Genomic DNA, 23,254 nt, shown 5'->3' with positions numbered 1-23,254 from the left:
CGTATTCGCAAAGGATTATCCTCTTGGTTTATTGTGTTTCATTCCAAGCTCAATATGTGTGCTAGATCATTGCGCTTAAGGCTCAGTTTGGAAGGAGTACAAATACAAATATGTACAATACACATATATACAAAATAATACAAAATACAAAGTTTTGCACTCTATATATTTGTATTTGTACTCCTTCCAAACTGAGCCTGAAGGTGTGTATTAAGGAGTTTTCATCTTCTAATTAACTTTGATGATAAGTTTTGGAGATAACGTTGTTTGGCTATTAGAGTTGTTATTTGAGTGTACCACTACTACGTATAGTTCATCTATACAATTAATACATGGAGCATCCTTGCAAGAGGATGTCTTTTTGAGACCTCCACAAACCTTGACTCATATATATGGAGCCAATGCTCAAGACTGGTTATTGATGGATTTGCTCTTCTAAGATTTAATGAAAAGAAAATGAGCTAGCTAGTTTTCATATCTCTGATTAAACTGGAACACCTGATGCCAATTTTTTTGCCAAATCCTTCCTTATGACCTTGCCAGATGGTGCCTTTGGAATGGCATCAATAAAGAAAACCCTCTTAATCCTTTTATAAAATACAACCTGCACAAACAGATCCTATATAAGGGCTGAGGGCCTCATAATAAAAAGAAATCAACAAGTATTTTTGAGTCAGAAACTAATTAATTAATTATACCCTAAATATACCTGTTTGGAGATGTATTCCTTAATTTCATCCTCAGTTAATTGAGGCCCATTTGATCTCACAACGAATGCAACTGGCACCTCCCCTGCTGCCTCATCCTTCACGCTAAAATATACCAAAACTGATCTAGTCAGAATGTTATAGCATTACTAGAATCAGAACCAGGAAATATATAGAAAGGATAGGACTCACGGGACTACAGCAGCATCAGAGATGTTTGGATGATTGATTAGAATGGCTTCGAGCTCAGCAGGGGCAACCTGAAACCCTTTGTACTTGATGAGTTCCTTCAATCTATCCACAATGAAGAGCTCATCATCATCATCAATATATCCAATGTCTCCTGTATGTAACCAGCCCTCTTTGTCAATGGTTCTTTGAGTTGCTTCTTGATTGTTCAGATAGCCTGAAAAATAGAATAGGGTTAAGTACTTAGTCCACCTTATGTACTAGTATTACCATAAGATTGCACTAGAATACGCTGCCTATTTGTGCTTCACTGAATGGCACTTCATCATCATAAATGATTAAATGAAGCAAGGTTTTTAAAACTGACCTGGACAATAAATCGGTAAGGGGTCTGGTTTCTAGGTTGAACAGCTCGATCGTTCGAACTGAATGAACGGCATTTTTTGACAAACAAATAATAAAAAAAAAACTGGTCAAACCGATGAACAGTTCAAATGGTTTGATCGCCCAAATCAGCGGTTTATTGACCAAATTAACAATTTTGGAGAAAATAACGGTTCTGGAGTAAAATGAAACCAGTCACTTGACTGGTTCCTGATTTTTCTAATCCGACCGTCCGGTCCGATCTGGTTTTAAAAACCATGAAATAAAGTGCCTTCTTTTTTATGTTAAATGCAACTAAATTTTGTGTGAAATATAAGACAGGTTGTCGTAAATGAGTTACCTCAAATTTGGTTAACCATTGACACGGCATAATGGACCACCTATCTATTAGGAAGAGCTCAGTTCAATTGCATTTCTATTAATGCATTTGTCATTTTCTCCAACTTGTATGAATGAAATTTCTATTAATGCATTTGCATTTCCAAAAAAGGTATTTGCCCCTTGCAACCCCTGAAGGCCTTCACTTTGCAATGAACGTGGAGTTGGATCCTAGCTGCCTTCAGAGTGATGCTAGATTCTGTTGGATTCGGATTGGCCTGACATCTCTACTTTTGTCAAATGTTTTTATCTTTACTAGATTCAAGAGTTGAAGTCAACTCAGTTTTAGCACGATGTAAACAGACATAATTATCATATACACTTGCCCGTTCATTTTTTGAATTTTGAGAAGGAGAAAAGTTGGTTAATGTAATTTTGGTTCTCATTAATATAGATATTTATGTTTTTTTTTCAGATTTATGTGAGGTTTATGGAAAATTTATTTTTCCTTGATATCACTTGAATGTGACAAAATTTCCCTTTATAATAATCGATTTTTATGACTAAAACGGTCATTGTTTTATTTACATGGGAAATAAAAAAATATGGGTGCATTTACCCAAATAACTTTTCGGAAGGGGAACGGGGCCTAAATATTAAATTATTGGCAAAATTTATGATACTAAAAAGACATGTTATGAGAAGATCTTTCACTAATCAAAGCATCCCTGTGATTTTTTATGAATGCCACCTAATTGGTCACCTCTTTTATGATACTTATTAATTGGATATAAGTGTTTTTGGTATCATGCATGTATTTATATATATCTATATATATATATATATACACATGCATACATACATACATTGCTTTACATATATAAATAAATCATTCTATAATATTTATACATGCTAGTTTGAAGATAAGTTCGGTTTGGGTTGGTGAAGCCTCAATCTTAACCCTACCCAAAATTATGTCAGGTTTATATTTTCAACCCTAACCCTAATCCCAAACTTCAAAGCAACCGAGTTTTTCATGCAGGGTTCTGATTGGGTTCAGGCTAATCCAACCCAAGTTTGCCCCATCCTCTACTCTCGTCTCAGCCCCTGTAAATATTATAGTTTTTTTGAATTAAAAAATAAAATATATAAAAAATGAGACTTTGTAAAGTCACCTATAACCAATCAAATTTACTATTTATTAGAAAATTAAATGTAAACACTCCCTTATGGCATTTTTTAACACCAACCAAATGTAACATCGGTCCCTTTTTGCACCACCCTTTGTATCCCTGTCTCTTGGTCACAAAAAATTTGCCAAGTTGAACTACAAATAATTTCTACATAACAAAAAATGGTTTCTACCCAGTACCCACTTTACGTCATTACCTTATTTAATCTTTTAGGGTAAATTAGTGATGCCACCCTGTACTTAGGGGTGGTGACAATTAGATTCCCGAACTTGGATTGATGACAAGATCCCCCCTGTTCTATACTTTGGGTTTTGGCACTATGCCTCCTACCAGATTACGTACGGAAGAGATATTGAAGGTAAAATTACAAAATCACTCTTTCAAAACTCAATAGACTGAGAAAAAGCCATCAAAATTATGAAAATAGCTATGCTAAAGCACCATTTTGTTTCGGATTAAGATGTCGTATTTCGATCATTTGATGATGAAGAACTTTGTTTCTTCTTTGGCAAGGGCATGGAAGCACAGAAACCCAAATCTAAAATGGGGAATTTAGTAATTTTACTTTCCTCGTATGTAGACCTGTTCGTGGGCCGGGCCGGCCCATCGGCCCGGCCCCCGGACGGGGCTTGAGCATGTGTTTTAGCCCGCAAGCTTGACCTCGGGCTTAAAAGCCCAAGCCCGACTATTTTACGAGCTGGGCTCGGGATTTGTTAAAAAAGCCCAACCCTAAATATTTAAAATTTTTCTTTTCATTCTCCTTTCTCACTCTCACTCTCAGAAGCGGCTCTCATTTCTCCCTCTCAACTCTCAGAACCAGTGAACTCAATTGCACCTGCGAATTCAGTCACCGACAGCCGACTCTACCAAAACTAGTCATCTCTCTCTTTGGCAGTGATCTCTCTCTCTCTCTCTCTCTCTCTCTAGCCGGCACTGTTTTCATCTTCTTTCTTCTCATTCTCAAATCTCTCTCTTCTTAGAACTAGGTCTTCTATCTTCTCAGTTCTCTCTCCAGTCAGTGCCACCAGAACCCAAGCGCACCGTTTTCATTATGCAAACTCAGGCACCGCCACACCGGCGGCTGGCACCACCAGATCTAGATCGTCTCTCTCTCTCTCGAGTGGTGAGCTCTCCTTCTCTCTCTCTCTCTCTCTCTCTCTCTCTAGCCGGCACTGTTGTCATCTTCTATTTTCTCACTTTTTGGGTTTCTATTCTCACTCTCAAACTCTCAGGAATCGACGAACTCAACAGGCACCATTCTCTCAGACAGCATCGACACTTAGACTCCCAAGTCGGGCTTCGGGCTCAGGCCCGGACTTCAGGCTTTTTTGAGGGTCGGGCTCGGGCCCAAGTTTTAGGCCTGTTGGTCGGGCCGGGCTCGGGCTCGGGCCTGAAAAGTTTATGTTAATAAAGAGCAAAAGCCCATCCCGGCCCATGAACAGGTCTACTCGTATCGTGTAGGGGGCATAATGTTGAACTCCAAAAGTTTATGGGTATTTGATGTAAATGGACTAAGTGTTAGCACCCCTAAGTACAGTAATAGTATGTAGCATTATCCCTCTCTATCTCAAAATAAAAGAAAAGGAAAGAAAAAAAATTAATGCTGTACAGCTAATTTTGCTAATTTGGCACCTTGTATCCATATGCTCATTAATATGGGGACGGGAATGTTGATTTGATGCAATGAATTTGCCAGAGGACTATTAAATGTTGGTTTAATTTAAAACCATGCATTTATTATTTGCTGTCTACTAGTATGTTTTGTTAGTTCCGGTTGGTCTCATCAGTCAACTGAGGTTCTGTTATCTATTTATTGACCTGCATTAATATTTATAGCAAAAGACTTATATTAATTTAGTTTCTAAATTAGTTTTTATAATTCTGGTTAATTACAAAAATAAGGAAAAAGATTAGAAGCCTTACCCTTCATGATCTGTGGTCCTCTGATACAGATTTCTCCAGCTTCATTTCTATGCAAAGATTTACCAGATTCTAGATCAATGATTTTTATCTCAGCATTTCTAAGGACTGTTCCACATGATCCAGATTTTATGTTGAATGGCTCCTTGGCAAACCCTAAGCTCAGGGACAACAGACCTGCCTCAGTCATCCCATATCCCTGTCAAAGACATTTATTAAACAAATAAATTAGAGTGGTAATAGTTAATTCTGATGAGATTCGTCAATGATCATATATTTGATCCAAAACAAACAAAAATATATAATTTTTGCTGTAATATGGTCAACTGAAGAATTTCATTTAGTTAATTCTTTGGGATTAAATAAAAGAAATGGTTATTATCTAACACTGCTGCCCTTTACTTCTCTTTTTTCTCTGAGGCTCAGAGCTTACACCAACATTTATTTATAGCATAAATAAATATCTTCCGTCAAGTTAGTATTAATTAGTTATGATGATAAAGATGGTCCATATGTGCCATCTTTGAATGAATGGATTAGTTAATATCTTGACTGACCGATCTACCATAATAACCACGTTTTATATGACAAAAAATACCCCTGGTTTTCTCGATCTCATCTATGCATCTATATTTCATGTTCACTGATTATCTTGTAACCCATCAATAGTTCAATTTGAATGAATGGATTAGTTTATTTTCAGAAGTTTCCTTCAAAGGAAAGAGATGAATAGAGGGGTGTCATTGCAATTCATTTTCCAATGACAAATGTTTGAAAAGGGGGTCTCAAGTATTGAAATGTCAGATGATAAGTTTAAGAGGGAAAAAAGTTTGGGATTTCATATAAAAACCTTTAAAAAAAGCACAACATTCTTTTGAAAAAAAATAGAAAGAGAAGAAAAAACTATTAGCTAGTTTATCACTTGATATTCTCCCATATTTTTTGTTGCAACAAATATCAACATATTGAATCATATTAAATTGGCTCTACTAGTATATATTATTATAAAATATATAGATAATTATCTTGACTTTGATGCAGGTGATAAAAATTAAATTTGATCATATAATATCAAATTATTTCTCTACCATTTACTTGCATGCACACATGCCTAATATGTGTCCTTGTACTACAGTTCGGATGGACCGCCCATGGAGGCCTCACAAGTCATCCCTCCCCACCTTGCATTGTAAACATTTTTCGTACTTTTCTTGAGAAATGTTCCCAATTCGTATAGGAGATCCGGCGAATTGAAATCAGGCCCCCACAAGATAGTTTCCCGCAATGTCCCCATCATGTATTGGGAACATCTTCCGATGATGCCTTGTCATTTTTGGTACTATCATCGGGATATGTTTTCAATACACGGTGGGGATGTGCTGTGGGATGTTGTGGGAAATTATCTTGTTGGGGGCTGATTAGATCTCCCATCCGGCCATCCCGTCTCCTTACACTATGGTGATGTTTGGAATCGTGGCCATTTTTTCAAAAAAACGTTGCCACGTCGGATCCACATAGGTGTTTCAACAAACGCCCATGTATCTTATTGTTTGGTTCAACCGATTATTAAAAAATTAGGCATGCCTCAAAAATCAGGACCCCACCAATGCATCAATGAGCCGTTTTCCCCAACGGTTGACTGATGTGCATCCTATGGGGTGCTTACCTGTCAACACATACATGAAAAACGGTGATGAAAATCACCTTACCAAACAGCATAGTTGATCAAGGGTGATTTGGCCCGACCTAGTAAAGAAGGGACACGTGGATGCGACCTGCCAACAAGATGACAACTCAGCAAGGAGAGCCTCGTTAGCAGATTGGGAGCTCAGGTGATCATTCAGCTCGGAACCGAGAGCCACTTCGTCGCCCATGTACCGAGGTGACACGTGTTCGATTCTAGACGTTTCCGAATAGACTCCGAACCCCCTGGGATCACGCCGAGAAACCGAAGGCCTTATCCTCATCTGGCCCGGATCGGAAGGTAGTGATAGACTTCATTGACTAGTATGTGACCTCCCTTCCGGGGCGGACAGATCCTAACCACGCGGGCTGAGGATCCCAGAGTTGTTTCATGAGTCCCTCAGAAGCGCAGCTCAACTATATAAGGACTTCAAACCCCAAGATCAAGGTACGCGCGATTATTTTCTCACTTGTACACTTATCACTCAACTTTCAGCTCATAATACTAACTTAAGCATCAAAGCGACCTCGTCGGGTTAGCCACCCCGGGTTCTCTGAGCTTCACTGTTTTGCATACCAAACTAGCTCTCCACGTAGCCAAGTTCCAGATCATCCTCTAGCTAGGAGCATCCAAATCGTGCTTTTGGCGCCATTTGTGGGAACGATCGAAAGGTGATTCCAACCTCTATCTTACTCTCAATGGACTCTTCTAACAACACCAGGAAAGGTATCGACACGAACATCACCGGGGGGCAAGATCAGCAATCAACTCTCCCTCAAGCTCCCACAATGTGTATCTGTCAGTTTATCATTCCCCTCACAGCTTTGGGGGTCCCATCACTGTCTGTACCGCAGACCACCCGGCAAGTGAGCGTCCCGCTCCCCCAGGTGGGCACAGCTTTCTCAGAGCATTCTGTGATTCCCCCAGGGGTTGGGCACTCTTAGTTCGATGACCTGGTTCAATGTGTCCGGACGATGTAGATCCAAATGCAACAAGTCCAGCAATTCTAGCAAGTCCAACAATTCGATGACCTAGTTCACTCAGCGTCAGGGGTGGAATCGAAGCCCGCATAGATCTACGCAGAATGTCCATCAATCTCTCCATCGGGGTGAGGGGACATCGCAGGTACTAGTAGTTCCCAAGAACCAGACTCCACCATGAGGCAGGACGAACAGGCAGCGCACTTCCCCGATCTCTCAGAGGGGGAACCTGGGGACAGGCCTAAAGTCAACCAGCCCGACAGAGCCAACCAACCGCAACACTCGTGGCTTGAGAACAATAGGTCATGGAGAGAAGATCCTCAACTCGAAGCCCAGGGCGCAGACTCGAGGCAAGCCCCCTCTGCACCTCACCATAACCAGCGCAGGCTTCATAACCAGGAGGAGTCAGCGAGAAGGAACCCCAATCCACCTCGCGATAGTGTTTGGGAGCGCGAGAGAACTAAGGTCAAGGTACCAGACCAGACTGAGGTCAACAACACCAATGTCAAGTCGGCAAAGAAGCAACAGCAGTGGCGATGAAAGATTTGTCGCTCTTCAGCCAGAAACTGTCCGCTAGCAAAGCCCAGCCAGCCAGTGGAGCGGACCAAAGAAAGAGAAGAGGTGAGCTCGGTGGCGACGAAAACTGTGCCTGCTCTGCTGAGCCGGCCATCTCCCCTGTCACCCGAGCTCTTAACGGCCCCGATGCCAAAGGAAGGTACCCTCGCTAGACAATTATGATAGGTCACTCAACCCCAGTGACCACGTGAATGCCCTAGTCTCAGATGCATCTCATCGGGGCTGACGAAGCCTGCATGTGTGTGACCTTCACCACATTCAAATGAATAGTTTGGACCTAGTATAGGAACCTCACACCGGGCTTCAACAAGAGTTGGGCTCAGTTTTCCGACCTGTTCACGGCACACTTCATCACTAGTAGGAAGTTCCCGAAGTCACAGGAGAGCCTTCTGAACGTGCTGCAAAAGGAAGGAGAGTTTATCAGAAGCTATATCAAGCGCTTCAATGAGATGTGCCTGCAGATAACAGACTCCAGTGGTGCACCTCACTGCAGGGAAGAAGGAAATCACCCACAGAGAGTTCAAGTGGCACGTGGTAGCAAACAAACCGAAGAACCTCACCGAGTTCCTCAAGCTGGCCGATCAGTTTATCGGCACCGAAGAGGAAATCAACCAGAAGATTGACAATCCGCTGGGTGAAAAGAGGAAGAGAGAGGATGAAGGGACAAGCAATGACAAGCAAAAAAGAAAGAAAAGTAAGTCCCCGAGCAGAAAAAGAAGCAAATCCCCACGTTCGAGAAGTAAGTTCTCCTTGTGCGGCTACAAGTCAGGTTGTTGTTCCAGGACCCCTCCAGTAGAGCGAACTAACTACACCCCCCTTAACGCAAAGAGAGGGGAGATCCTAATGGCTATCAAGGACTCCTCCATCGTTAAATGGCCACACAGGCTAAGGAGAGATCCAGCAACAAGAAACACAAATGTCTACTGCCACTTCCACCGGGATAACGGTCACAGCACAGAGAATTGCAGGAATCTCTGTGACGAGATCGAGGAGCTCATCCGCCGTGGCTACTTGAAGAATTACATCCTGTGGAAGGAGAGAGGATAGGGAGATCGACAGGGAGATCATCATGGAGACCAGAGAAGGAATGACCCCGAGACTAGCAAGTAGAACGAGCAACCACCTCGGCAGTTACCAGAGGAGAGACCAATCCGTAGTGTGATCAATATGATCATCAGCGGGTCCATCATTGTGGGGTGCACATTAACAGTAGGGAGGACATTGGTCCGTGAGTTGGGGCACAAAGGAAAAAACCCGCCAAAGCGACCTCGGCTCGAAGAATCTATCTACTTCATCGAGGATGATGTGCACAGGATTCAGTATCCACATGATGGATGCCTTAGTTGTGAAACTCAAAATCAACGACTTCGAAGTGAAGCGGAATCTGGTGGACTTGAGCAGCTCGGCGGATATCCTCTTCAAGGAGACCTTCGATAAGCTGCAGTTACAGCAGAAAGACCTAAAACCAGCAGATGCACCCTTGGTAGGGTTTAGCGGAGAAGAGGTCAGACCCCTTGGTCAGGTCACAGTACCAGTGGAGGCAGGCACGTGGCGCAACGCCATACGATTTGAGCGCACTTTTCTGGTGGTCGCGACTCCATCCCATTACAATGTGATCATAGGTCGCCCTATCACACACGTTCTACATGTGATAGTGTCCACCTATTACTTAGTGATGAAGTTCCCAACTGATTACAGTGTGGGGGTCGTGTGAGGTGAACAACTCGAATCCCGTAAGTGCTACGTGGCCGCCCTGAAAGGAATGGCAAAGATGGCGGAGGATGCCAAGCTCGAACAACCAGCGGAGCATACAAAGGAGCGAGCTGCCCCGACAAAAGAAACGGTCCACATACCGGTTTCTGAGACCAAGCCGACCAAAACACTTCAGATCGGTGCCTTGATCAGCGAACCGCTCCGAACTCAACTTGTAAGTTTCTTACTCAAAAATCTAGATATCTTTGCTTGGTCTACGGTGGAGATGCATGGAATCAACCCTAAAATAATAACTCACAAACTTAATGTGGACCTTTAGTCAGGCCAGTAAGACAAAGAAAATGCATCCTCGCCCCAGAGCAGTGAAGGATAGTCGATGAGGAGGTCAGGAAGCTCCTCGCTGCAGATTTCATCAAGGAAGTCCATTACCCGAGCTGGGTCACCAACCCGGTGCAGGTGAAGAAGGCCAACGACAAGTGGCACATGTGCGTTGACTACACCGACCTGAACAGAGCCTGCCCGAAAAATTGCTTCCAACTACCCAAAATTGACCACCTAGTAGACACGACCTTGGAGCACAACTTGCTGAGTTTTCTAGATGCCTACTCTGGCTACAACCAGATTAGGATAGACCCTGCTGACCAGGACAAGACCACATTTATAACCGAACTCGGGTTGTACTGTTATAAAGTTATGCCCTTTGGTTTGAAAAATGCTGGGGCAACGTTCTAGCAACTTGTAAATAAAGTTTTTAAGCCCTTGATCGACAATAAAGTGGAATGTTATGTTGATGACATGGTCGTGAAGACCCAATTTTTGAACTCTTTATTAAATGATTTAAATGATATTTTTCAAATTTTAAGCAAGTATAATAGGAAATTAAACTCGAACAAGTGTGTCTTTGGGGTCATGTCAGGTAAATTCCTAGGTTACATAGTGAACCAACGTGGCATCGAAGCCAACCCAAAAAAAATAAACAAAGTTATTTCAGATATGAGACCACCCCGAGAAACAAAGGAAGTCCAAAGGTTGACTGGCCGAGTAGTCACCCTAGGCCAGTTCATATCTAAGTCGGCAGGTCGAGGCTAGCCTTTTTTCAAGGCAATAAAAAAGAACGAGTACTTCGAATGGACCGAGGAGTGCCAACTCGCGTTTGACGAGCTAAAAAGGTACCTAAGTACTGCACCGGTTCAAACCCGACCTGAAGAAGGAGATGAGTTAAAGTCGTACCTCTCTGCGAGTGATGAGGTAGCCATCTCAGTATTGATCAGAGAAGTAGACCGGTTCCAACGACCCGTCTACTATGTTAGTAAAGTTTTGTAGGATGCCAAAACCAGGTATCCTGAGATCGAGAAACTAGCATATGCGCTGGTCACAGCCCAGAAACTTTGTCTGTACTACTAGGCCCACACTATCGTCGTCCTCACCAACAGACCCTTGAAACAAATTTTGCTCAAGCCTGAGGTGTCTGGAAGATTAACATAGTGGTCCATCGAACTGAGCGAATACGATATCCGGTTTGAGCTCCGCCCAGCGATCAAAGCCCAACTCTTGGCAGATTTCGTCGCAGAATGCACATTCAACACGCCGAACTCGAAAATGACTGAGCCCGCCAGTACGTCATAGCCATTGACCAGTGCGACACCGGTCCCCGTCAAGGGTGGACCAACATGGAATGAGGAGTCTTGGATCCTCCACGTAGATGGCTCGTCGAATCTACGAGGAAGTGGTGCTGGACTGATGCTATACAGGCCAAGCGAGGTGAAGCTAGAGTACGCTCTTAGTTTGAATTTGAAGCGTCGAACAACGAGGCGGAGTACGAGGCACTAATCGCCAGGCTTAACCTAGTGAAGGAGATGGGAGCCAAACACCTCATCGTATGCAACGATTCATAGTTGGTGGTCAACCAGGTTAACGGTGATGACGAGGCTCGCGACCAGACTATGGCAGCATACCTAGCCAAGGTCAGAGAGATTCTGCCGAACTTCTACACTTGCTTCCTCAGGCAAATACTGAGTTCCGAGAACACTGAGGCCGATGCACTATCTTGATTGGCCAGTACTAGCGAGAACATGAAGCGGATAGTATATATCGAAGACCTGCCTCACCCTAGCATTCTTGGAGGGGCAGAAGAGGTCACTCCCATGTCAGTAGCAGAACCGAGTTGTATAGACCCACTCGTCGATTATCTGCTCCATGGGACCCTGCCAGCAGAACGCAATGTAGCTCAGAGGGTAGAGCGACAATTAGAGGCGACTGTATAGGAGATCCTTCACACTCCCCTACCTACATTGCTTGCGACCTTCAGAAGTGGATTAAGTACTGTGCATCATCCATGAGGGACTCTGCGGAGGACACCTGGGAGGCAGGGCACTTGGCTAGAAGGCATTGAGGCAAGGATATTACTGGCCTACCATGAAGGCAGACGCCCTCGAGCTCGTCAAGAAGTGTGGCAATTGCCAAAGGCACGCCAACATCCCCTGGCTATTTGCTGCCGATCTAAAATACCTCACCAGCCCGTGGCCTTTTGATCAATGGGGGATAGACATTCTCGGACCTTTCTGCCTAGCAACTGGGCAGAGGAGGTTCCTGGTCGTGGTAGCAGATTACTTCACAAATTGGGTGGAGGCCAAGTCCTTGGTAACCATTACAGCTTGCAACATACAAAACTTCTTCTGGAAAAACATAGTGTGCCGCTTCGGACTACCTTGGGTGTTGATATCCGATAACAGGAAGCAGTTCGAAGACATCAAGTTCCAGAACTTGTGTGCCGAGATGAAAATCCAGCAAAATTTCACCTCGGTGGCACACCAGCAAGCAAACGGACAAACTGAAGTAACAAACAGGGCGATTCTCCATGGAATGAAAGCTCGCTTGGCCCGAGCTAAGGGATTGTGGGTGGATGAGTTGCCTAGTGTCCTTTGGGCCTACCAAACTACCATCAAGACTGCGATAGGTGAAACACCCTTCAACCTCATGTATGGTACAGAGGCGGTTATCCCAGCAGAGATCGTTGTGCCAATGTTGCGACTCGAGGTTTACGACGGGGAAGCAAATGATGACGAGCTCCGCATCAGCCTGGACCTAATAGAAGAGGTACTGGACTTGGCCTACATTCGGATAGCAGCCTACCAACAGAGAGTAGCTTGGTACTATAACGCCCGGGTGAGGAAACGACAGTTTCGTGTCGGCAACCTATTCCTCTGGAAGGTTATGGTACCAAAGCCCTACGTGGGTAAGCTCAGACCGAATTGGGAAGGTCCATACCATGTAAAGATGGGTGTTTGGGGAAGGCACGTATGAGCTTGAGACCATGGAAGGGAAGGAAGTACCTCGAGCCTGGAATGTCAACAACCTAAGAAGGTACTACCTATGAGCTCACGACTCTAGAGCAACTGTTAATTTGCCAAGTCCACAAGACTACCGAGCTAGAGAGAGGACAGTAAGTCACTCCCAGAGCCTAAGGGCTACGAGGCCGAGTTATAAAAGACCTACGCACAATAAGTCCTAGTCGCCTCTTCGGCATAGGCACAACAACTCTTAGTCGCTTCTTCAGCATAGGCGCACTTCAGCGTGCAATAATACCGGGTTATTCCTACTTGGAGCCTAGCTCGTTAGCTCGGCACTTCGGGATAATCAATACTTAGAAAAATTCTGCACACATAAGATTTCTTGAACTACTGCATTTCACTAAGGAAATTTCGATGTCCATGGCAAAAAAAAAAAAGAAGAGAAAGAGAGGAAAGTAGGGAAAGTAATTGCTACTCCAACTGAGCTCGGAGGCTCAGGACATACATATATGTACAGGGGGGTCCAAGAAAAGAGGCAAGTGAAGTCAAATGTCGGGCTTCTCGCCTTCAGAATCTCCTCCCGCAGGCAGATTGGTCTTCATTTGGTCCTTCTCAGCATCACCTCGGCCTCCCTCCTCTGCCGATCCCACTTCGGGGAGGTCGTCATCACTCTCCCCCTCTCTGAAATCGGGTTCCTCGTCGGCCTCCTTCGCCATTTCGGGGGTAACGGAAGACATAGAGATGATGCCGAGGTTGAGCTCGGGAAACTTTTATCGCACCAGCCACCTACATAGTTTGAAGCCCGAACAATACGAACCGGAGCCATACTCGACCTGGAGATCGTGGAACTCTAGGGACTGCTTAAAATCCTTGATGGCCCAATCTCGCTCCTAAGTCCTCGCCTCCTGGATCGCAATCTCGAAGATCTCGGTGTGCTCCTTGATCATTGCCTCGAGGTTCTCATTCTCCCCTTGGAGGGCTCCCTTCTCTTTCAAGAGGGTTTCCTTCTCCCTTAGGAGGACATCCTTCTCCCCTTTGAGCTTCTTCTTCTCCTTCGTCAGCAGCAGAATCAGCTCTTCCTAGCACCGAGCGCCTTTCTTTGTCCTAAGGATCTCGCCCCAGGCTAGGTCTAGCTCGCGATGAAGCTTCTGATATTTCTCTTCAGCCTCTCGAGCTCTCTTCAAGCGCACCTCGGATTGATAAACTAGCGAATGAATGGTAGAATTCACCTATAAAAGAAAAGGAATGAAGTATGAGTAGTACCGAAGAGCAACTAAGAGAACAGATTAAGGGGCAGGCCACTTACCACCATGCAGTAACTAGTTGCCCTCCCCCTGAGCTGACTTGTCGACATCTCGGCCCACTCCGCGACCTCCACAGGGTATACCGCATCCCTTCTTTTGAGGAGCCCGAGTCTCGGGCTCATTATGCTCTCCTTCCTAGCAGAATCTTCCTTCGTCAAGGTGAGCTGGGGCTCAGACACTAAGGCACCTTCTAGCTAGCAAGGTGGAGTACCCTCGCCTTGGTCCTCCTCCACCAAGTTGACAACTGGAGGATGGGGACGTACGGCCTCCCTAGGAAGCTCGGTAGTGGTGGGCACGAGCACCGGCATGGTAGCTGCACGCTCGGCGGGCATCGAAGGGGTGGCATCCTCACAATGGGGCCTCTTCGAGGCCTTTCTCTTCTTCCCCTTCTAGACACTTTTGAGTAGGTTAGCAACATCAACACCTGTCATGGCTCCTACAAAGAAAGCAAGACCAGTCAGTCCTAAACTGAAGACAAAACGAAAGAAAAGAACGTGAGTGTTTGTGCCAAGGTAGAGGCCTACCAGGAGGGCTCAGCCCAGCTCACACAAGTTTTTTCCTCTGCCAGAAAATCTTCCATCTTCAGGCTGAGGTCCCTCTAGGACTAAATGACCGCTCTAGTCTCTGCATCCAGTTTAACCCCAAGGTCTTGAATGGCCACCCGTCAGTGAGTTGGGAACAGCCACCCCTCAGGATTCCAAACAACAAAGTATTGCCTCTTCCAAGCCGACACCTTGTTCGGGCTACCGAGTAGAATCTTGTACCCGGGGCGAGGTGAGATGTAGTAATTGTGTTGGGTGTCACCAAGGAGGCAGGGGGAATTATTCTTAATAGAACAAATAGAACTAAAGACATCGAGAGAGAGATCGGTCGTACGCGTGGAAGAGCGAGATGGTACAAACAATGGTACGGATAGAGTTCGGGTAAAGCTGATTGATGGTGATGTTAAAAACCTTAATAATTTCTACGATAAAAGGGTGGAGGGGGAAGCGCATCCCGGCCACAAGCTGCTCCTTGAAAATTGCGACCTCATGATGATCGTGATCCCAAGGATACCGGCCTGGGGGAATACTAAAGTCAAGGTCATCGGGAAGCCGGTAGCGAGCTATTAAAGAAAGAAGTCTATCCGAAGTCATCGTGGAAAGACCGAAGTTGTCTGGGTCCCAACCTCTGTAAGAGGTAGAGACCCCCTCCCCGGAGGTTTGCCGCTCCTCCTGAGGTTCGAGCTCCTCAAATCGAGCTGGCACCTCTTTGGGTAAGGGCATTCCCTTAGAATGGTTTTACAAAAGAACTTTCCGACGAGGAGCTGGCCTCGCCAATGGGTGCTAAGGTTCGTACCTCGGCACCCACAGACTTGCTAGACCCACTAAGGAGCCCATCTAAATTAAGGCTAGACATGCTGGGAAAAGAAAAAGAGGACAACAAAGCAAGGGAAGACAAACTCACTAAAGAAGGAGGGACGACCTCGAACACAAAGGAAGAAAACACCGAGGTGAAAGACTTGAACGTGATCTCAAAGGGCTCAATCACTTGGTTTATGGCGAGGAAAATGGGTCCTTCAGCCCCTATTTATAAGCCACTGCATTCGACGATCAATAGTTGTGATCCACGCAATCTAACGGCTCCCATGAAAAATGGATGCATGCTACCCGATGATGAAATCGATTGAGCGTGTTTTTTGACATCCGCGGAGTTTATAAACAGCGTGACGTCTACGCGTAACCATAACGCGATCTGAGTCGTTTCTTGGTCGAGCCGAGCGGTCCTGCAGAATGAACCGAAGTACCGCCCTCCGTACCATTTGGTCATTGTGCCAAATCCACCTGGGCTTGTCGTGAACTCCCTGCACCGGGTCGAGACCCCTGGCACGGGGAGGGGGCAATTGATGAAGGGTGATTTGGCCCGACCTAATAAGGAAGTAACACGTGGATGCGACCTGCCAACAGGATGACAACTCAGCAAGGAGAGCCTTGTTAGCAGATCGAGAGCTCGGGTGGTCATTCAGCTCGGAACCGAGAGCCACTTCGTCACCCATGTACCAGGGTGACACGTGTTCGATTCTAGACGCTTCCCAATAGAGTCTGAACCCCTCGGGATCATGCCGCAAAATCGAAGGCCTTATCCTCATCCCACCCGGAAGGTAGTGATAGACTTCATTGACTAGTACGTTACCTCCCTTCCAGGGCAGACGGATCCTAACCACACGAGCCAAGGATCCCGGAGTTGTTTCATGAGTCCCACGACAGCTCAGCTATATAAGGACTTCAAACCCCAAGATCAAGGTACACGCAATTATTTACTCACTAGTACACTTATCATTCAACTTTCAGCTCACAATACTAACTTAAGCATTAGAGCAAGCTCAGTGGGTTAGCCACCCCAGGCTCTCTGAGCTTCACTGTTTTGCAAACCGAACCAACTCACCACGCAGCTAAATTCCAGATCATCCTCCAACTAAAAACATCCAGATCGTGCTCCATCAATAATATTGCTCACTACTTACGTGACAGAAGCATTTTTTATGAAAAACGGGTTTTAAAAGCATAGAAATTTTTTCTTAAAAATCAGTCCCAAAAAGCGCCCACGCTTCCGAACACCATGTAGTTTAATATAATTTCAACACTTTGCCTTGGTTATCTTTCAAAGTGTGAGTAGGGTGTAGGGTGCATGAATAAATACTTGTCACATGCTAAATCTCATATCTACCAATTTATATAAAGGCTTCACAGATCTATCAAATTAGAAGGTACAATTATATGAAAACTGAGGAATTTCACTTAAACACCCTTAAAAAAAAGTTCAATATTCTTTGAAAGAAAAAATAAAAGAATATTTACTATGTATTCTTCGTGGTTCTTGGGAGTTGAAATATTTTGCCAACAAAACAGCGTTCCGGCCCTCTACCGACTTCATCTAACGCCACATATCTCACCACAAGACGGGAGATGTGCGGTGTAAGATGATGTTGGTAGAGCTGTCTCATTTGGCCTGGTGGAGACAAAATCATGCACACGGCATTGGGAAATCAATCATGCAGTGATGTGGAAGTTGCTACCAACAAAATGCTCCCAAAACCATCCCAACAATCCAATGCAGTCGTGCATTGGTTCAAACGGTTGGGACAGTGTTGGGAGCAGAAGGTTCTATTGCAAATTGATTGGCAATTGTTCTGGTAATTTACCTTACCTATAAGAACCGAAGTTTTTTAAAACTATGGAAACTAATATGCCTGGAAAATTAGGGAAAAAAATTCATTTTAATTAAGACCCAATGACCAGATTCTAAAATTGAATTCAGTTAAGAAATTAAACCTAAGAAGTCTGATTAATTTTCTTAATTACCTGTCCAAACTTTGTATTTGGAAGCTTAGCTCTGAGAGATGCTTCAAGTTCCTTCCCCATGGGTGCTCCGCCTGTAATCACCAACCGGATCGACGACAGATTGAAATTATCGAAATCTGGGCTCTTGATGAGCTGCAAAATGATCGGAGGCACTAACGATGCAACCGACACTTTATATTTCTGAACCAGTTCCATGAATGCCACAACCTCAAATTTTTGCATGATCAGAACTGCAGCGCCGACTCGTAGTCCAGCGAGCAACACCGAGACGAGCGAGAAGATGTGAAACATAGGCAACACACATAACGTAACGTCGTCCCCTCTGTGGTAATACGAGTGAGGATTCTCTCCGTCAACCTGTTGAGCAATGCATGTGGTGATGCTTCTGTGAGTCAGCATCACTCCTTTGGGCAACCCGGTTGTTCCCGACGAGTAGAGCAGTGCCACCACATCATCCGGGCAGACTTCTGTAACTGGTAAAGCAGACTCGTCGGACTCAGTCAACTGGGTGAAATGCAGACAACCATCATGCGGCGAGTCGATTGTCATGATCTTAATGTCGTTCTCCGGGGCGAAGGTCCTCACTTTGTCAACGTAACAAGCTTGTGTAATTATAAGCCTTGTTTTGGAGTCTCTAGCTTGCTTTAAGATCTCCGCCGGTGTATAAAAAGGGTTGGCGGTGGTGGTGGTAGCGCCGCGATGTACGGCGCCGAGGAAGGCAAAAACGAACTCCGGCGAGTTGCGCAGGAGGACCATGATTACTTGACCTTGTTGAATACCGAGTCTGTGAAGACCAGCTGCAACTTTTCTTGAAATGAGCTCGACTTCTGCGTAACTGTAAATTTCGCCGGTGGTGCCGTTTATCAGACATGGCAGCGAGCTGAATTCCGATATGTTCTGGAAGCAATAGGTGAGTAGAGGGAGATGGTTGTGGATGTGAATGTCAGGAAGCTTTGATCTGTAAATGAAATCTTGTTGCACTGTTCCCATATCTGAGAGTGAGAATGAAAGATAGAATGAATGAATATTGATTTTTATTTTGAGGCACCTATTGCCAATATATATCATGTTGTTTGGCAGAAGGAAGCTCTCCACCTACCCCCGAATGCGATTGACAACACTTAGCATTTTTCACCAAGAAAGGCTAAATGCCTTAATAATGTCTTAAGCAATTAATAATTGATGCTGCTGGCACGCACTCTGTAGGTGTAGGTACTGGATGATCTGCATATCCCTAAAAAGAGACATGAAAGGAATCTACTTACAACCATAATCATGTCAAAAAGTTAAAGAGAGATGATTGTAATTAGAGGAGATTTCAGACTTTCAGCAATCTACCACAAAACATGTCCAAAAAAAAGTCAACGGTAACATGAAGGCAATTTCAATTTCTATAAATGGAAACGTAGAAATTAAATAAACAATAAGTATTACAAGATATATTATAAATCAGCCAATGGGGTTGCTTTTCTAAGGGATTATGCCCCTACTTTATAACTTTATTTTAGTCCAACTGTTTGCCTTAGGGCTTTAAGAAAAGAAAAATGGCAAATTAATTTATATATTCACATTTGACAGATTATAAAAGAAGTAATTGAAAAGGAAAAAAAAAAAAATTAAGTGAATGAAATGAAATACATATTGATTGAAATGACAATGTGCCAGCTGGCTCAGTTGGTAAAGTGCAACCAATATGCCATTGAAATGACAGCCTGACCGTGACGTTATTATCATCAGTTGGCAATTGAGGGTCCTACAAACGCCCCATATGAACATTTCACCCTGCAACCATTGCATTGGGAATATCTCCGAGAGATGTTTTCGATATACGGGTCACAGGAGGCGGTGTGGTAGGTGAGCGTTTTTTCGTAAAGGGTATAATATAAAAACCTTTCTTTTAGTTTAATTTTAGTAAAATTTTTCCTTCTATTTTCTAAAAAATCGACAAAAACCTTTCTTCCAACGTTAAATCGATGATATTTTTTTAAAATGTCTATTTTACCCCTCCGGTGCGACGCATGGCACATCTACGAGTTCTCTCACTGCGGCAGTGATCCTTTCGTTTCTAGTTCCAGTCGGTTCAATCATTTCTCCGGCAAAATCCCGGCATCACTTGAGAGAATGCCGGTGACTGTAAACTTCGATCGAGGCATAACAACCTCACCAGAGAAATCTCTCAGACTGCAACTTTTGCAAATCAAGGCCCGACCGCATTCCTCGACAATCCCTCCTGTGGATTTCCTCGACAAATCAACGCCACCACTGGTTTTCTGTTGCAACTGCGTCGGCGCTAGAGGCTGTGTTGGTCTTCGGAAGCCACTGGGACTTCCATGATCTGATCTCTTGTCGTCGGAGACAATCCGATTCTAGTATTCGCCAACAACAACTGTAGAATTATTGTAGACAGTTGATGGAATTGTTGTAGCAGTAATAGTCGTCGGAAGAGGAGGGGGAGACGACAAAGCAGCAAAGCCCTCATCTTGCTTCTGCATATTGATGGTCATTTGTGAGAAATGATCCTCTAATCCAACCTTCTGGTCCTGGAATGGAGCCCCATAATCCTCCACATATACCCGAATTGGAGGCAAATTTAACACAGAAGGAGAAGAGGACATCGACCCAAAAGACGAATTCGTCTCTAACATCGGTGAATCAGGAACGGATTGAACACCTTGCCCAGGTTTAACCTGTTTGTTACCACCCAATGCTTATATTGGAGCCTCCACATCAACAGAAGAATCGACATGAGCACCATCCAGACCGAGCAAGCAATTAACCGAAGTAGAATCGGATGAAAGTCCGATCGGAAGAATCCCAGCACCATTGAGGGCTTCGATGAACCAGTTCTCCGAATTAGAGTCATTGAGTAGTGACCCAATCGATGAAGCCGAATCGGGCTTCGAAGGGAAAAGAAACAACGCAGGCGAGAGGGCTCCAGGGATGAAGCTGAAGTGAGATCGTACTCTTCGATCATATTCTCGACATCTTCATCGGTAGTGACGGAGATGAGGGAGTCGAGGTCCTCGTTGGGGAGTTGTACTTGAGGGTGAAGGAGCAGCCATTGAGGAGACTGCGAGAGAGGCTAGCAGAGAAGTCGGCGAGAGAAGAGTGGCGGTCCACGACGACAATACGGGTATCTCCACCGAGGTAGCAAAGAGACTTGTCGTGAGGGCGTGGAACAATGTGACCACCGTTGCTGCACATGAGGCGCAGTTTAGCATTGGGAACCTGTGGGATAGGCTCATCCCAGCTGTCTGCGTTGCTGGAACGAGGAGAGGAGTCGACAGAGTCAGAGTAACTGATGGTGCCGAGGAAATCCACGCAAGGAGGAATATCTCCAAAGAGGCGGTTGTTTGAAAGGTTGAAACGATTAAGCTTCAAGTTCTGCAATTCAAGTGGGATTTCAGCAGAGAAAAGATTACCCCCGGTGATGTCCCAAGTTCCTCTAGAATTTCACCGGCTAGTCTATTGGAGAGGTTCAGTTCATTGAGCTTCTTCATTGACCGGATTCCTAATGGAAGCTGACCTGAGAACTGGTTATTGTAAAGATCAAGTGTGGTGAGTTCAGTAAGATGCATCAGTGTTGCAGGTAGCGGACTGTTCAGCTGGTTATCACTAGAACTCAATGAGATTATTCAACGATCCAACTTCTTCTGGATTATTGACGGAAGAGAGGTTTTTGTCCATTATTTTGAAAATAGAAGGGAGGATCTTGCTAAAGTTAAACTATAGGGGAGGTTTTTACTATTATTAGAAACTTCAAGAAAGGTTTTTATATTTTGCCCTTTCATAAAAAAAGGTAGATAGAATACAAGTAGAAAAAAAGAAAAAAGTATATTACAGTTCATCGTAGAATTCTTAATTATATTGTAGACCTACAAAAATTTAGAATGTCAAATACTTTCACCTTATACACTAATGCCCGCCCATGAATTGGTATCAATTCTGAGCTGGTACCTACCCCAACTATACATTGGACCTAAAAAATCTGATGCGGGACTGACCTATCATTATCCAAAAAAAAAACAGACAATTTTGAGGAAGCATTTGGAAAAAGAAGGGAATGTATTCGAAGGGGCTCAAACTGATTCCATTTCGATTGTGTTTGGTTTGAAGGAAAAAGTAGAGAAAGGAAGGGAAATGCAGAAAAACCTATACAAGATTTGTAAAGGTTCTCCTTTTTCTTTCAAACTAATCATAGCCGTGTAGGATGGAATTGCCACCTAAGTTATAACATAGTAAATCTGACATTTTTCAAGTAATTCGTAGGTTAATAGGGGACATAGATTGTTTGTGGATTCGGGGATTAAGGTAAGATTAAGGATTAAAATATTGAAATGGTCATCACATGAGTATCGATGTATTCAGATACATTGGAATACATTGATTTGTTTAGAAGGTTTAAACCATCTCATCGTCTTTTCCAACCCCATGATCATTATAATATAAAAAATTAAAAAAAATGAATTGAGTATCCACTATTGATATACACCAATATCCTTGTGTTTGGTATCAAGTGTATCAATATTTTAATCCTTATGTAAGATATGTGAAAGGATTAGGCACCTCATACCCTAAAAATAGCAATCTAACATGCCCCTACTGAACTACGACTCGCCTTACCTTAGATATGTTTTTTTTTTTCAATTCTTTTCTTTTTTGTTCTGTTCTTTTACTTTTGAATAAGTTTGGAGTGGGTTTAGGGGAAACCTAAAACTTTGGTGACAAGGAACAGGCCCCAAACCCACCCCAATAGATAATATCTTATGGTATGTGTATAATATAATATTTTATATATTTTTTTTAATTTTATATATAAATATTATAATATGACACTTATAAGACATATTATATATAACATTTTATACTATATAATGTATAAAATATATTTTATTCACATTATATAACATATTATAATGTGTATAATATGTTTTTTTCTTTTTTTTTAAAGGTTTTTAAGTAGGATGGGCCTGGCAGGGCGGAGCAAATTCAAGGATCCTTGTTCCCCATGGGGATTGGGATGGGGCTAAGATTTTTAGCCCTATTGCGGTACAGGGAAGGGATGGGGGTGGTATGTGTTAAGGGTCAAGGACGGGAATGAAGAGTGACCTAGGTGAAGTACAAAACATGCTTATCACGAGCAGGGGTATAATTTAGTCAAATCGGGCTAAGTATCAAGCTGATCGAGCTCAAACTTGACTCAAAAACGCAAAGCTCAAAACTCAATTGTAGCTCAATCGAGTTTCATGTATTTGGCTTGAACTTGATTCGAGTTGATACTCATGAACTATTTGAGTTCAACTTAAGCCTAAATAAATATTAAAAATTATAATTAAATTAATATATTTAAAATAAAAATATAAAAAAAATTAAAGACAAATTATTAAATTAAATATTATAAATACTATAAATAATAATATATTTATGAAAATCAGTATTTAATAAATTTATTTATATTAGAAATAAGTTTATGTAAAATTAATATTTAATTATACTATAAATACAAAACGTATTTAAAAATATTATATTAATATGAACTCGATTAAGTATTGCAAAGTTCAAATTCGGTTCAACCAACTATTCAATTCGAATCAAACTCAACTCAAACTTTGAGCAAGTTTAAGTATTCAGTGAGCCAAGCCCAAATAACTTATG

At 43.3% G+C, this 23,254-nt stretch overlaps 1 protein-coding gene and 1 long non-coding RNA gene across 4 annotated transcripts; both read right to left on the bottom strand.

Annotated features, from left to right (window-relative positions):
- Nucleotides 1-249: 249 nt before the first annotated feature.
- On the bottom strand, nt 250-21,284 carry LOC104599133 (4-coumarate--CoA ligase 2-like). 3 transcript variants are annotated; one of them, XM_088898721.1, is made up of 8 exons: nt 19,602-21,284; nt 18,699-18,833; nt 17,600-18,591; nt 4,715-4,910; nt 900-1,113; nt 710-812; nt 513-604; nt 250-473 (listed from the first exon to the last, which is right to left on the bottom strand). In XM_088898721.1, the coding sequence occupies exons 3-8, from the start codon at nt 18,587-18,589 to the stop codon at nt 443-445; spliced, it is 1,626 nt and encodes a 541-aa protein (XP_088754847.1). In that variant the 5' UTR covers nt 18,590-18,591; nt 18,699-18,833; nt 19,602-21,284; the 3' UTR covers nt 250-442. The 3 variants fall into 3 exon arrangements, with proteins under 3 accessions (XP_088754847.1, XP_088754845.1, XP_088754846.1); XM_088898719.1 differs by lacking the exons at nt 18,699-18,833; nt 19,602-21,284 and having other exon boundaries at nt 17,600-18,653; XM_088898720.1 differs by lacking the exons at nt 18,699-18,833; nt 19,602-21,284 and having other exon boundaries at nt 250-604; nt 17,600-18,653.
- On the bottom strand, nt 4,919-17,592 carry LOC148802123 (uncharacterized). Its single transcript, XR_016082742.1, has 3 exons — nt 14,783-17,592; nt 14,261-14,694; nt 4,919-14,183 (listed from the first exon to the last, which is right to left on the bottom strand). It is a non-coding gene; the product is annotated as an uncharacterized LOC148802123 (long non-coding RNA).
- Nucleotides 21,285-23,254: the final 1,970 nt, after the last annotated feature.

The sequence above is a fragment of the Nelumbo nucifera genome, chromosome 2, assembly GCF_055504915.1.
Source record: "Nelumbo nucifera cultivar China Antique chromosome 2, China Antique-T2T, whole genome shotgun sequence".
Taxonomy (NCBI): domain Eukaryota; kingdom Viridiplantae; phylum Streptophyta; class Magnoliopsida; order Proteales; family Nelumbonaceae; genus Nelumbo; species Nelumbo nucifera.
Note: the sequence above shows the minus strand (reverse complement) of the source record. Positions and strands in the feature narration are given on the sequence as shown.

Bases quoted from the DNA above. Each gene is read 5' to 3' on its own strand.
- LOC104599133 (XM_088898721.1), bottom strand. From the start codon at position 18,589: ATGGGAACAGTGCAACAAGATTTCATTTACAGATCAAAGCTTCCTGAC. The intron at 1,114-4,714 runs GTAAGGCTTCTA...TCTATTTTTCAG, and splicing joins AGGACCACAGATCATGAAGG to GCTATCTGAACAATCAAGAA. The intron at 813-899 runs GTGAGTCCTATC...GGTATATTTTAG, and splicing joins TCTGATGCTGCTGTAGTCCC to CGTGAAGGATGAGGCAGCAG.